This window comes from Syngnathus leptorhynchus, chromosome 3, assembly GCF_054491065.1.
Source record: "Syngnathus leptorhynchus isolate UIUO chromosome 3, UIUO_Slep, whole genome shotgun sequence".
NCBI classification, from domain to species: domain Eukaryota; kingdom Metazoa; phylum Chordata; class Actinopteri; order Syngnathiformes; family Syngnathidae; genus Syngnathus; species Syngnathus leptorhynchus.
This window is the reverse complement of record NC_141197.1, coordinates 8732534-8748684: the sequence shown is the minus strand read 5'-3', so window position 1 is coordinate 8748684 and position 16151 is coordinate 8732534. Positions and strand designations below refer to the sequence as shown.

The following is a 16151-nucleotide window of genomic DNA, read 5'->3' as shown; positions in this document are numbered from 1 at the left end:
CTGGGGAATGAGGGATAGATGAGGGCTAAACATCAGACTAGATATAATCGTAGTCACCTGTTAATGCATCGTAAATTGTTTGGCAAAGATCGACAGCAATAAATGTTCCTTTTCCTGTGAGTCATACGAAACCAAGGACTGTGCTGGAACATGTAAGTATCATACGGAAGTGACAAAAAGAAATGGAATTTAAAAAAAAAAGTGGATTAGATAGCAACTGCCTGGTGTTTTTATGATATTTTTTTTCATTTTAATTGCAATTTGTCCTCCAACAGCAATGCTATAAATCACACGGACAGCAGAAATCATTAATAGGATGAAATTATTGAGAAACTGGCTTCAATGTCTGGAACTGGTCACTTGAGGCAATGATGAGATGGCAGACACAACACAATCTGTAAAGGTGAAGTCTATAGAGAGATAAATAGATGGATAGCTGGATGAATGGATGGATGAATGGATGGATGAATGGATGGATGGATGGATGGATGGATGGATGGATGGATGGATGGATGGATGGATGGATGGATGGATGGATGGATGGATGGATGGATGGATGGATGGATGGATGGATGGATGGATGGATGGATGGATGGATCAACGTTAAGATGCAGTCAAGCTAGACTATTGCAGGAATTGTTGTAGTGACGTGTGCTTTCTCTTTAGAAGTGTATCAACAGTGCCACCACATGGAAAACCTTGAAAAGTAGCTTGCTGCAGAGTTCACGTTACTAATTTTACACATTGCTTCATTCAATACCAACATAAAAGATTGTGTGAGGTCTTTGATTTAATTGTATATATTTTTTTCTCTGGCAAAGAACACAGCCCACCAGTGTGATATAAAAGTTGTATTGAATTCAGGGTCAAATCCACAGGCAAAGCAGGAGGAAAAATAACGTTTCAGCCATTTTATTAGGCATTTTATGACATCATACAGGCCTATAGATATTAATTCACATTGATTGGTTAATTCCTTGTATGCAAGAAAGAGTTAGAGAACAGCAAACAATTACAAAGCAAACAACAAAAGAAACATTTGCCAGGAACTCTCTTCTGTCTGTCTTGTCCCTTAAGACTTCCATTTCTTCTGGAGGCATACCCAATCCCACATTTGAGGGATGCTAACCTCAATCAGCAACATCTGTAGCCATAACAGACTCATGTGCAATTCCAAAATGCAGGGAAACGTACAAGGTCAAAGGCTCATCTGGTGCTCCTCCTCAGGCTTTCCAAGGTCTGCAGAAAGCAACGCTGGGCCTGATCCTCCTCCAAAGTGGAGCAGTCGTCATCCTCCTCTTCTTTAATGATCCCACACTGTAGGCAGCGGAGGCGAGGTTCACGTTGTCCTGCCCTGCAGACACAAGCCGTGGCCAGAGGCTGGGGGAACTCTTCCATCACGAGAGGCAGCAGATGGGCAGGGATCGTATCCATGCGGGTCGCCATGGTGAACCGATATGCGGACAGCAAAGCGTTTGCAAAAGCTTGTAGGGTCGCTGCTGTTGCTTTCAATCCTCAGTTTTGTGAGGCCAAAATGATGAAAGTAAGAAGGATGAATCTAATTGAGTCCAGGATGTGTTGTTGGTTGAAAGATGATAAGGGAGATCCTGTCCCCTTCTCTGAAAATTGTGAAAATGGGATTTCTGGCAGCAATTTTGTGTGCATTTGAGCAAACTGTGTCCACGATTACCAATGAGCATCTCTTTATACACAGCTCTGCAAACCACCCATTTCTTCCTATGGGCATCCCCCCCCCCCCCCACGTACGACACTTCTCTCACTCCTACATCCTCTGTGATGACACATTTCCGGCACTTTCCATCTCAGTGCGCCGGAATCGTCTCTCAGAAACTGTTGGCATGGGAACCACACAGCAACGCTTGAGAGGACTGAAGAAAAAGCAAATGATTTGTATGGACATTGGCAATAACGACGATAAGAATAAGTCACTGAAAGGAATTACAAATGTTCAAAAGTAATTCGAACATCCTAACTAATCAACGAATCAAGCAGCTGTATTGTAAATCTAAAATGTAATTATGCTGAATTCTAAAAGCAGAGGGTTGGTAGTAAACAAAATACACGATATACACAAAACAACTATGACAATTTAAACCATTAAACAGTGTTGATTTTTTCCAATATATATGGATGGAGTGTTTCACAGGTTGTTACGTGCAAATAGTTCCTCCTGTGTGTAGGTGTTAGATGAATACTGTAAGTGGCACAAATATCTGTTGTGACATAACTTTGAAATGTGATGGAAATGGGTCAAGAATTATGGGTCACAAAAAAACATTTGAACACAGTGAAACAGGCTAACTGAACCAGAGTGGCCTTTTATGTGAAATAACAAAGAGACAACTAACTCTCATCTTGTCTTAAATGTTAACACACTGATCAACAGCGAATTTCAACAGATATTTTCACCCTGATTTCAAAAATGTCTTTTTGTACATCAGGGTTTTGAGATATTTGTATTTTGTCATTGACCTATAAAAACTCGCACAGCAGTTTCAGACAAAAATCCACCACTGGCTGAACCTAACCCTTGATTCAAAAATAAATATATTTCTATATTACTATTATTGTTATTATTAGTATTTTTATTAGTTATTATTAGTGTAGCGTATTATTATGATATATAAAAAACAAGGCCAGATTTGGGATCAGCCCCCCCATCCCCAAAAAAAAGCATCTAGAAAAAGATACTTAAAAATCTCACATTTACCAAAAAAAAAGGGTAAAAACATGATGACCAGTGTTGTTGGTGAATCACTGCAAAATTGCATGAGTGAGATGATGATCTAATATTCAAAATAAATGAGCACACGACACATTTGTTGCTTAGGGGGGACCAATAAAAAAAGAGGCAAATGCTACTCTATAGACAGGAGATGATGGTTATTTGCAGCATGAGTAAGGGGAAAATGTATCAATGGTGTGATTTTCACTCACTGACTCAGACAAGAGTGTTAGACCCATCTAAAAATGTATACTTAGCACTTCATCTTACAGTGACAGAGTAAACACCTTTTGTGGATGCTTTGAGTCCTCCTGTATTATCTCAATTCCTGGATCTGCGTGACATTTTAAAGGTCGCACTGCATTTTCAAGCAGGTTCTTTCAACTACTTTCTCCACAGAGAAAATAACATTCACGCTTGTTATTTGTCAAGCAACAAAACCCATCATATGGTCTCATATTTGTCCTGCCAGCTGGAGCAAAATCCAGCGATGCCTTTTCCAACTGCTCTATTCCCACAGCAACAAAGCAGGGCCACAAAGAAAATCTGGCAATTTTCTGTAACAAATAACAAAACACGCACACACAAACCACTAGCCTCTTTTTAGGGGCAGACTGTTATACATTTCTGCACAAATTTACCCAAAACCTTTACAGGTTGTTGAGCGTTTTAATGTATAAAGAAATTAAAAACATGAATCCACTTGACCATTTCACCCAAATATTTGAATATTGACTTTAAAGCTCACTCAAGTGCATAAGACATATGCTTTTTTTTTTTTTAACAGGCCCAAAAGGTTACAACTTTCAGTCTGGCAGTTTTGAAATTCCCCCCCCAACTGTGTAAGAAATTTCCACATTGATTGCAAATAATACTTAAAGTTCAATTATTTAGAACATGACTGTTGCCATGTCGTCAATGCAGGGAGAGACAACATACAGCATGTGTCTTTGGATGCAGCTTATTTTAATCAGACAACAAATAGTTTGTGTATCATGTAAGTAAAGTGTGTCTGTCCTCACAAAAAAGTTTTGATTCAGCCAATCAAACATTTTTACATAAAAGTGCATATTGGGCTACTTACTGTGGTGTAGCACCTCATTGCACCATATTGCATCAATGTCTGCACTTGAGAAAATATATATTTTTTTAATCAATCATTTATTTGTATTAGACCTCACTTGTTCTCATTGGTTTTGTCAGACAAATACAAACCTAAATCAAACATCACATTTCAGGGCAGGAAGCAATCCTAGAGAGTCCGTAAGCAAAAATAAGCACAGCAAGTTTGAGTCAGTGATAAGAAGCCTATGTGGAGGTCCACATCACAAACCAGGAGGACGTCATTATCACAAAAGTAAATAAGTGGCAGACAAACTCTCCAGATTATTTTTTCATTTTTAAATGCTTTGTTAGGAATGCTGAGAATGTCAACATGAAGACATTTCAGTCTAAAATGTTTTTTTATCCATCTGTGAGTTACAATTATTATTATTAGGAGTGTTAAATATGTAGCTGTGTAAGCCAATATGTCAATTTAAAACTATTTTCAATTGGTTGATTAAAGCTGAAAACTAATAATGCTCAGTGATAGGGCTGCCTTGCATTATCTATGACGTGCACTTTCTGAGGGCAAGGGAAGATTGTCTCCCCAGCAACTGTCAGCTTTTCCTCTTCTTGGTCCATGGTGATGATGATGATGATGGGAGTCAGAAGAGGCACGAGCACAGCTGGTCCGCTCCCGGCCACCGCTGAGCTAGCCCTGCTTCTGCTTCTTGAGGTAACGAGCACGCTGGGACAAAGTCACTCCCATCACGTGTCTGCTGAGAATACTGGCAGGGAGCAGAGCTGTAGTCACCCAGCCCTGCAGAGAGAAATTACACAGTCAGTTGGTGGCATTTACAAATAACAAATTAACATTCATTAATGATTCTCAACCTACAGGAGGAACAACTGCTACTACAAGGGTACCTTTGTGAACGAAGCTGTGGGCAAACTAAGACAGTCCATTTGTTTTTCCACTTTGGTAATCAATTGGGGGTAAAACAAGACAAAATGCTGCTTGCTTGTGCAGATTTAGGTTTTTACCTGAACAATTAAGATGCTCTCGCTTTACATTTGACTGGATTCAATTACTGCTTGAACCTTTTCTTTGCAGAATTAATTATTCTGTAACCCTGATCAAGTGAAACCGACAAATCTGAGACCAATGAGGCAACAATCCACTATAATAAATGATTAGCGATCCAAATAATTTCGAAGATTTAAAATGACATGATCTGTATACAGTGCAAATATTGTACTTAAAGTCAAACGAGAGGAAAATTACGTTTGGATCTAATCTTCTCAATCACATACTGATTTGATGCCTTAAAGTGAATGACATTTTTGGGAGGACGTATGATAATCAGAGTGACAACTCCAGGTTGTTGTTTTTTTTTTTATTTTCAAATTGGCTGTACCATGATGGCATGAGGCAGGTAACCATTGGTTTGCGTCTGGAGGCCCACAGTGTTGAGCTCAGCGGCGACATAGCGCTCCGGACTCGGCTTGTCTAGCGTGGCCCTTCGGATTTTACTCAGCTTGGTTGCCACGAAAAATGGCAGAACACTCTGCAGAAAGGAAATGTATTATCATTTATGAATATTTATAGTAAACGTGAAAAAACAACAATAAACGAAACAAACCTGGATGATGATCCCTTTGCTTTTGTACTCCGCTTGCAACCCTCGTGAAAAAAAGTCCACAAATGCCTATAAAACACAAATATAAACTGATTGTAAATTATTACACAATATTGCTGTTTCTGTTGATAATTGATGAAATTTTACATAGGCCGACTGACAGATTATGTGGTGCTAATTAGACACTTTGATTGACCATGTCCCCTCTGGTGCAATTATTTTCAATCTTTACTAGGGGGAGCACAATTTTAGTCCAGGCCTACTTTATGGGTTGGTTCTAAAATTCTGATGAACAACAGTTGAAAGGCTAGGTTTGATTTGCATTGGTTAATTTTCATTACACAGGGTCCGACATTAAGCCTTTTTGGTTGATGGCTGTGACAGTCCCTGATTTAGAACAATACTTAACAAAATTCATAATCATATATGTACATTTACCTATGGATGAAATAGTACAGCATGTCATTTCATCAGTCAAAATGTAGTACATGAGAAAAGATGCCGGATTTAAGGGGACAACACAAAACCTTTTATTGTTAGAAAATAAAAGCATGAATGCATTGATTTATTCAGGAAATTTCTACTGGTGGCCCAGTCGGTCAAGCAACAGCAAAGTGGCCCGAGAGTCATGTGGTGCAATAATGTCGAGCTGTATTGCATTTTTATTTTGTATTACTTTTGTCAGTTTCAAATTATTTCTGTGACCGGTGTTTTGTTTTGTTTTTCTTTTAAATTTGGTTTTATTACCAGCGGGGTAGCAACAAGAAAATAAAATGCAAAATATGCTTTGAACCAGGTTGTGTAATTGATATTTTGAATGTGACCAAACTGACAGTTTAATTCATCTAGTCATTCCTTTTCTATCCCTCTTATCCTCCTGCCTTTAATATGTGGTTAATATCACACCCACATAACGTCCGAGCACGTACGTTTCATCCTGTTCTGATCTTAGTCTACATCAAAGACTAAATCTTTTTTTCATCCTCTGGATAAGTGCGCGTTCGTCTTGGAGTTGAGAAAAACAGGAACAGGACATATCCTGTTAAAAGTCTAGCAGCAAGACATTATAAATACAAGGTTGATTCTTGACTGTTGCTGTTCTGTCAAAAAGAAATGGTGTGAAAACTGGATGTCAAAATGTCTTATGCTCAACGTACAATCCCATCATTAGTTCAAATCCAGGGAGCCTGGAACCTTTCCCAACTGGCTTTGGGTGATAATTGAGCAATAATTGCTTCGAATACCTTTTGTGTCATTTTCTCCCGTTGACCTTGGAAGTACTCTTGTACTACCACACAGTACGTATGATCCTCCCAATGCTGATAAAACCCCTCACAAGCCCCTCTTACTGTACTCTCACCAATAGTCATGGAGGCATTAGTATGACTGCACACTGCCTCGTTTTGACTCTTTTGTTCTTGGTTTGTTGGAGTTGTAATAAAACATTGTTATATTGAGAATTTAAGCCACTTCGTTTTGCATTAAAGTTTTGCAATTACTGCTTCACCTTGGATGCAGAGTAGACTGTCAGCAGAGGAACTGGATACATGCCACTGGCAGAAGAGATGTTGAGGATAGCGCCCTTCTTCCTGAAATCATACAATCAGTTCATGTTATTAAACTTTGAACCATAAAAAAAATATATACAAAATAATTGATACATGCAACAAACTCTTAAGAAAACAACATCGAAGCCTCATGCCCACTGATCTATGCGTATTGAACACTTTATTTTAAACACTATTATTTTCTAGCTATCATGTGCAATTCAAGCCGAATGCATTTTCATTTTGCTGCATCCACACCTTTGCTGCATTGCATATTTCCACACATTAAAACTGAATAAGAATCTCCCCTATCTCTGTGGTATTGATTTATCTTCATTAGTTGTTCTATTTTTATTTTGACAAATATTGTGACTTACTGGCATAACCACTGATGAGAAGTTTAAAAAGAAAAATAAAGACGGACTAAGCCAGGAAGTGGGTTTTCATCTGTCTCTGTAATCAGCCCTAACCGGGTCAATTACCGACTGACAGAAACACGGCCGGCTTGTCTTGCATGTGTAATCCGCCAATGCAGACCAAATTTGACATATCACGACGCGCTGCGTGACTCGTGTGGTGTTTGTATGCGGGGGAGTGACTTGACTTAGCTTCAAGTTGACAAGAGGAGGAGCACTTTCCTCCGTCAAAGACACGGCCAGTCAATCTGGGAACCGACAGTGGTTGTGTTGGCAGCTAAATGCTATCTCGGCTGCCACTTAAGCAGTTGTAAACCATTCAATCCACTCAGATGATACTCCCTCCCAGCTGGTTAAGAAAGCTGGCTGTCACAGCAGTGTCTTGTAAAAGCTTTCAAATAAACCAGAAGTGGGTCCTGTGAATAGTATATTAGCCAGCTAATGAGGTTTAAAGCTTTATGATTGTGTATAATGAAACCTTGGAATTGATTGGGTTTGGATTATGACTTTGTTTCGTTGTTCTGCATTTTTTTCGGACTGACCATTGACAGACCGGTGAAGGACCCCCCATCCAATGACAAGGACGGACGGGAACGAGGGACAACTATATCATGAACTAGAATTTGCAATTTCTGGAGAAATTGCGTGTGAAGGCGAAAAGCTGAATTTTTTTTTTGGGGAATACTGTGGAATGATTTTGGAATGAGTTGAATTTCTCGAGAAACGTAGAATTTTGAGGTGAAAAACGGAATTTTGGGGAATTTGGTGGAATTTGGTGGAATTTGGTGGAATTTCAAATTTGAAAACGCGGAATTTTTGGGAAGTGGGAATTTGGGGAATAGCGTGGAAGAATATGAAGAGTTGAAAGCTGGAATGGGTTGAATCGGTTAAAAAATGTAGAAGTTAGAGTAAATAATAAATCTCCATTGAGAATGAATGGGAATTTAAAAAAAAATTTGCGCCAAAAAGTTTTGAAATTTGGAACGAAACTAAATATATGGCTTTCTAATTGTCACTTTCGGAGTTAAATGTTGAAACGAGTTGAATCGGACAAAAATTGAAAAAGTTAGCGAAAATGTAGCTATTTGGGGCACTTTTTGTTGCAATAGTCACTTCCGGTGTGATTTGGGTCACTTCCGGTTTTATTTTGGTCATTTCCGGTTTATTTGGGTCACTTCCGGTTTATTTGAGTCACTTCCGGTTTATTTGGGTCACTTCCGGTTTACCTGGGGTCACTTCCGGTTTTCCTGAGGTCACTTCCGGTCTATTTAGGGTCACTTCCGGTTTGCCTGAGGTCACTTCCGGTTTGCCTGAGGTCACTTCCGGTTCATTGGGGGTCACTTCCGGTCTATTTGGGGTCACTTACGGGGTCCCTGGGGTCACTTCCGGTCCAATCAGGGCTCATTGGGGTCACTTTAGGGTCAATCCAAGATGGCCGCCACATAGTGGAAGTGGGGGTCAATGGGGTGAATATGGGAAGCATAAGGTGAATAAAGTTGGAATGGGTTGAATCCGTTGAAAAACGTGGAATTTAGAGGTGAAAAACGGAATTTTGGGGAATTTGGTGGAATTTGGTGGAATTTCAAATTTGAAAATGCGGAATTTTTGGGAAGTGGGAATTTGGGGAATAGCGTGGAAGAATATGAAGAGTTGAAAACTGGAATGGGTTGAATCGGTTGAAAAACGTGGAATTTAGAGGTGAATAACGGAATTTTGGGGAATTTAGTGGAATTTGGTGGAATTTGGTGGAATTTCAAATTTGAAAATGCGGAATTTTTGGGAAGTGGGAATTTGGGGAATAGCGTGGAAGAATATGAAGAGTTGAAAACTGGAATGGGTTGAATCGGTTGAAAAACGTGGAATTTAGAGGTGAATAACGGAATTTTGGGGAATTTAGTGGAATTTGGTGGAATTTCAAATTTGAAAATGCGGAATTTTTGGGAAGTGGGAATTTGGGGAATAGCGTGGAAGAATATGAAGAGTTGAAAACTGGAATGGGTTGAATCGGTTGAAAAACGTGGAATTTAGAGGTGAATAACGGAATTTTGGGGAATTTAGTGGAATTTGGTGGAATTTCAAATTTGAAAATGCGGAATTTTTGGGAAGTGGGAATTTGGGGAATAGCGTGGAAGAATATGAAGAGTTGAAAACTGGAATGGGTTGAATCGGTTGAAAAACGTGGAATTTAAAGGTGAATAACGGAATTTTGGGGAATTTAGTGGAATTTGGTGGAATTTGGTGGAATTTCAAATTTGAAAATGCGGAATTTTTGGGAAGTGGGAATTTGGGGAATAGCGTGGAAGAATATGAAGAGTTGAAAACTGGAATGGGTTGAATCGGTTGAAAAACGTGGAATTTAGAGGTGAATAACGGAATTTTGGGGAATTTAGTGGAATTTGGTGGAATTTCAAATTTGAAAATGCGGAATTTTTGGGAAGTGGGAATTTGGGGAATAGCGTGGAAGAATATGAAGAGTTGAAAACTGGAATGGGTTGAATCGGTTGAAAAACGTGGAATTTAGAGGTGAAAAACTGAATTTTGGGGAATTTGGTGGAATTTTGCGGAATTTTTGGGAAGTGGGAATTTGGGGAATGTTGAGAATCTTTCCCAATGTGATGTGAATGTGCTGAATGACGTGAATTTGAAACTGGAATGACGTGAATTTGAAACTGGAATGACGTGAATGTGAAACGTTGAATGTGCCATTGAGAATGAATGGGGAAAAATTTGTCGGGAATTTGGGAATTTTGCGGAATCGGAGAATTTTCGGAATACCAAAAATGGAAGCGCTCATCTCGGGAATAGTTGGAATGAGTGAAAAGTGGAATGGAGTGAATGGGTTGAATTGTGTGGAAGAAGTAGAAGGACAGAAATCGCGGAGAATAAAATAGAATAATAATAATAACTAGAATTTGCAATTTCTGGAGAAATTGCGTGTGAAGGCGAAAAGCTGAATTTTTTTTTTGGGGAATACTGTGGAATGATTTTGGAATGAGTTGAATTTCTCGAGAAACGTAGAATTTTGAGGTGAAAAACGGAATTTTGGGGAATTTGGTGGAATTTGGTGGAATTTGGTGGAATTTCAAATTTGAAAACGCGGAATTTTTGGGAAGTGGGAATTTGGGGAATAGCGTGGAAGAATATGAAGAGTTGAAAGCTGGAATGGGTTGAATCGGTTGAATAATGTGGAAACTAGAGGTGAAAAACGGAATTTTGGGGAATTTGGTGGAATTTGGTGGAATTTCAAATTTGAAAATGCAGAATTTTTGGGAAGTGGGAATTTGGGGAATTGCGTGGAAGAATATGAAGAGTTGAAAACTGGAATGGGTTGAATGGGTTGAAAAACGTGGAATTTAGAGGTGAAAAACGGAATTTTGGGGAATTTTTTGGGAATTTGGCGGAATTTTGGGGAAGTGGGAATTTGGGGAATGTTGAGAATCTTTCCCAATGTGATGTGAATGTGCTGAATGACGTGAATTTGAAACTGGAATGACGTGAATGTGAAACGTTGAATGTGCCATTGAGAATGAATGGGGAAAAATTTGTCGGGAATTTGGGAATTTTGCGGAATCGGAGAATTTTCGGAATACCAAAAATGGAAGCGCTCATCTCGGGAATAGTTGGAATGAGTGAAAAGTGGAATGGAGTGAATGGGTTGAATTGTGTGGAAGAAGTAGAAGGACAGAAATCGCGGAGAATAAAATAGAATAATAATAATAATAATAATAATAATAATAATAACTAGAATTTGCAATTTCTGGAGAAATTGCGTGTGAAGGCGAAAAGCTGAATTTTTTTTTTGGGGAATACTGTGGAATGATTTTGGAATGAGTTGAATTTCTCGAGAAACGTAGAATTTTGAGGTGAAAAACGGAATTTTGGGGAATTTGGTGGAATTTGGTGGAATTTGGTGGAATTTCAAATTTGAAAACGCGGAATTTTTGGGAAGTGGGAATTTGGGGAATAGCGTGGAAGAATATGAAGAGTTGAAAGCTGGAATGGGTTGAATCGGTTGAATAATGTGGAAACTAGAGGTGAAAAACGGAATTTTGGGGAATTTGGTGGAATTTGGTGGAATTTCAAATTTGAAAATGCGGAATTTTTGGAAAGTGGGAATTTGGGGAATAGCGTGGAAGAATATGAAGAGTTGAAAACTGGAATGGGTTGAATCGGTTGAAAAACGTGGAATTTAGAGGTGAAAAACGGAATTTTGGGGAATTTTGGGGAATTTGGCGGAATTTTTGGGAAGTGGGAATTTGGGGAATGTTGAGAATCTTTCCCAATGGGATGTGAATGTGCTGAATGACGTGAATTTGAAACTGGAATGACGTGAATGTGAAACTGGAATGACGTGAATGTGAAACGTTGAATGTGCCATTGAGAATGAATGGGGAAAAATTTGTCGGGAATTTGGGAATTTTGCGGAATCGGAGAATTTTCGGAATACCAAAAATGGAAGCGCTCATCTCGGGAATAGTTGGAATGAGTGAAAAGTGGAATGGAGTGAATGGGTTGAATTGTGTGGAAGAAGAAGAAGGACAGAAATCGCGGAGAATAAAATAGAATAATAATAATAATAATAATAATAATAAAGTGAATGGAGTAGAATAACATATGTGTGAAGGCCTTCGCCTTCACACAATAATAATAAAGTGAATGGAGTAGAATAACATATGTGTGAAGGCCTTCGCCTTCACACAATAATAATAATAATAAAGTGAATGGAGTAGAATAACATATGTGTGAAGGCCATCGCCTTCACACAATAACTAGAATTTGCAATTTCTGGAGAAATTGCGTGTGAAGGCGAAGAAGCTGAATATTTTTTGGGTCACTTCTGGTTTTATTTTGGTCATTTCCGGTTTATTTGGGTCACTTCCGGTTTACCTGAGGTCACTTCCTGTTTATTTGGGTCACTTCCGGTTTACCTGGGGTCACTTCCGGTTTGCCTGAGGTCACTTCCGGTTTATTTAGGGTCACTTCCGGTTTGCCTGAGGTCACTTCCGGTTTGCCTGAGGTCACTTCCGGTTTATTTAGGGTCACTTCCGGTTTGCCTGAGGTCACTTCCGGTTTGCCTGAGGTCACTTCCGGTTCATTGGGGGTCACTTCCGGTCTATTTGGGGTCACTTCCGGGGTCCCTGGGGTCACTTCCGGTCCAATCAGGGCTCATTGGGGTCACTTTAGGGTCAATCCAAGATGGCCGCCACATAGTGGAAGTGGGGGTCAAGGGGGTGAATATGGGAAGCATAAGGTGAATAAAGTTGGAATGGGTTGAATCCGTTGAAAAACGTGGAATTTAGAGGTGAAAAACGGAATTTGGGTGAATTTGGTGGAATTTGGTGGAATTTCAAATTTGAAAATGCGGAATTTTTGGGAAGTGGGAATTTGGGGAATAGCGTGGAAGAATATGAAGAGTTGAAAGCTGGAATGGGTTGAATGGGTTGAAAAACGTGGAATTTAGAGGTGAAAAACGGAATTTTGGGGAAGTTGGTGGAATTTGGTGGAATTTGGGTGAATTTGGTGGAATTTGGTGGAATTTGGTGGAATTTATTATTTGAAAATGCGGAATTTTTGGTAAGTGGGAATTTGGGGAATAGCGTGGAAGAATATGAAGAGTTGAAAGCTGGAATGGGTTGAATGGGTTGAAAAACGTGGAATTTAGAGGTGAAAAACGGAATTTTGGGGAATTTGGTGGAATTTGGCGGAATTTTTGGGAAGTGGGAATCTGGGGAATGTTGGGAATCTTTCCCAATGTGACGTGAATGTGATGAATGACGTGAATTTCAAACTGGAATGACGTGAATTTCAAACTGGAATGACGTGAATGTGAAATGTTGAATGTGCCATTGAGAATGAATGGGGAAAAAATTGTCGGGAATTTGGGAATTTTGCGGAATCTGAGAATTTACGGAATACCAAAAATGGAAGCGCTCATCTCGGGAATAGTTGGAATGAGTGAAAAGTGGAATGGAGTGAATGGGTTGAATTGTGTGGAAGAAGTAGAAGGACAGAAATCGCGGAGAATAAAATAGAATAATAATAATAATAATAATAATAATAATAATAATAATAAAGTGAATGGAGTAGAATAACATATGTGTGAAGGCCATCGCCTTCACACAATAACTAGAATTTGCAATTTCTGGAGAAATTGCGTGTGAAGGCGAAGAAGCTGAATATTTTTTGGGTCACTTCTGGTTTTATTTTGGTCATTTCCGGTTTATTTGGGTCACTTCCGGTTTACCTGAGGTCACTTCCTGTTTATTTGGGTCACTTCCGGTTTACCTGGGGTCACTTCCGGTTTGCCTGAGGTCACTTCCGGTTTATTTAGGGTCACTTCCGGTTTGCCTGAGGTCACTTCCGGTTTGCCTGAGGTCACTTCCGGTTCATTGGGGGTCACTTCCGGTCTATTTGGGGTCACTTCCGGGGTCCCTGGGGTCACTTCCGGTCCAATCAGGGCTCATTGGGGTCACTTTAGGGTCAATCCAAGATGGCCGCCACATAGTGGAAGTGGGGGTCAAGGGGGTGAATATGGGAAGCATAAGGTGAATAAAGTTGGAATGGGTTGAATCCGTTGAAAAACGTGGAATTTAGAGGTGAAAAACGGAATTTGGGTGAATTTGGTGGAATTTGGTGGAATTTCAAATTTGAAAATGCGGAATTTTTGGGAAGTGGGAATTTGGGGAATAGCGTGGAAGAATATGAAGAGTTGAAAGCTGGAATGGGTTGAATCGGTTAAAAAATGTAGAAGTTAGAGTAAATAATAAATCTCCATTGAGAATGAATGGGAATTTTAAAAAAAATTTGCGCCAAAAAGTTTTGAAATTTGGAACGAAACTAAATATATGGCTTTCTAATTGTCACTTTCGGAGTTAAATGTTGAAACGAGTTGAATCGGACAAAAATTGAAAAAGTTAGCGAAAATGTAGCTATTTGGGGCACTTTTTGTTGCAATAGTCACTTCCGGTGTGATTTGGGTCACTTCCGGTTTTATTTTGGTCATTTCCGGTTTATTTGGGTCACTTCCGGTTTATTTGAGTCACTTCCGGTTTATTTGGGTCACTTCCGGTTTACCTGGGGTCACTTCCGGTTTTCCTGAGGTCACTTCCGGTCTATTTAGGGTCACTTCCGGTTTGCCTGAGGTCACTTCCGGTTTGCCTGAGGTCACTTCCGGTTCATTGGGGGTCACTTCCGGTCTATTTGGGGTCACTTACGGGGTCCCTGGGGTCACTTCCGGTCCAATCAGGGCTCATTGGGGTCACTTTAGGGTCAATCCAAGATGGCCGCCACATAGTGGAAGTGGGGGTCAATGGGGTGAATATGGGAAGCATAAGGTGAATAAAGTTGGAATGGGTTGAATCCGTTGAAAAACGTGGAATTTAGAGGTGAAAAACGGAATTTTGGGGAATTTGGTGGAATTTGGTGGAATTTCAAATTTGAAAATGCGGAATTTTTGGGAAGTGGGAATTTGGGGAATAGCGTGGAAGAATATGAAGAGTTGAAAACTGGAATGGGTTGAATCGGTTGAAAAACGTGGAATTTAAAGGTGAATAACGGAATTTTGGGGAATTTAGTGGAATTTGGTGGAATTTGGTGGAATTTCAAATTTGAAAATGCGGAATTTTTGGGAAGTGGGAATTTGGGGAATAGCGTGGAAGAATATGAAGAGTTGAAAGCTGGAATGGGTTGAATGGGTTGAAAAACGTGGAATTTAGAGGTGAAAAACGGAATTTTGGGGAAGTTGGTGGAATTTGGTGGAATTTGGGTGAATTTGGTGGAATTTGGTGGAATTTATTATTTGAAAATGCGGAATTTTTGGTAAGTGGGAATTTGGGGAATAGCGTGGAAGAATATGAAGAGTTGAAAGCTGGAATGGGTTGAATGGGTTGAAAAACGTGGAATTTAGAGGTGAAAAACGGAATTTTGGGGAATTTGGTGGAATTTGGCGGAATTTTTGGGAAGTGGGAATTTGGGGAATGTTGGGAATCTTTCCCAATGTGACGTGAATGTGATGAATGACGTGAATTTCAAACTGGAATGACGTGAATTTCAAACTGGAATGACGTGAATGTGAAATGTTGAATGTGCCATTGAGAATGAATGGGGAAAAAATTGTCGGGAATTTGGGAATTTTGCGGAATCTGAGAATTTACGGAATACCAAAAATGGAAGCGCTCATCTCGGGAATAGTTGGAATGAGTGAAAAGTGGAATGGAGTGAATGGGTTGAATTGTGTGGAAGAAGTAGAAGGACAGAAATCGCGGAGAATAAAATAGAATAATAATAATAATAATAATAATAATAATAATAATAATAAAGTGAATGGAGTAGAATAACATATGTGTGAAGGCCTTCGCCTTCACACAATAACTAGAATTTGCAATTTCTGGAGAAATTGCGTGTGAAGGCGAAAAAGCTGAATTTTTTTTTTAGGGAATACTGTGGAATGATTTTGGAATGAGTTGAATTTCTCGAGAAACGTAGAATTTAGAGGTGAAAAACGGAATTTTAGGGAATTTGGTGGAATTTAGTGGAATTTGGTGGAATTTGGTGGAATTTCAAATTTGAAAATGTGGAATTTTTCTGAAGTGGGAATTTGGAAAAAAAAACGTGGAAGAATATGAAGAGTTGAAAGCTGGAATGGGTTGAATCGGTTAAAAAATGTAGAAGTTAGAGTAAATAATAAATCTCCATTGAGAATGAATGGGAATTTAAAAAAAAATTTGCGCCAAAAAGTTTTGAAATTTGGAACGAAACT

The 16151-nt window shown here is 39.3% G+C and overlaps 1 protein-coding gene across 1 annotated transcript in view; it reads right to left on the bottom strand.

Moving 5' to 3' along the window:
• Positions 1-3037: 3037 nt before the first annotated feature.
• Positions 3038-16151, bottom strand: part of hsd17b12b (hydroxysteroid (17-beta) dehydrogenase 12b) — a 33815-nt gene continuing 20701 nt past the window's right edge. The window contains exons 8-11 of the mRNA XM_085908137.1: positions 6938-7019; positions 5434-5499; positions 5209-5358; positions 3038-4610 (exon numbers count right to left, since the gene is read on the bottom strand). Of these exons, the coding sequence (XP_085764263.1) occupies positions 4503-4610; positions 5209-5358; positions 5434-5499; positions 6938-7019 (406 nt within the window). The 3' untranslated portion in view covers positions 3038-4502. The remainder of the gene's footprint in view (positions 4611-5208; positions 5359-5433; positions 5500-6937; positions 7020-16151) is intronic.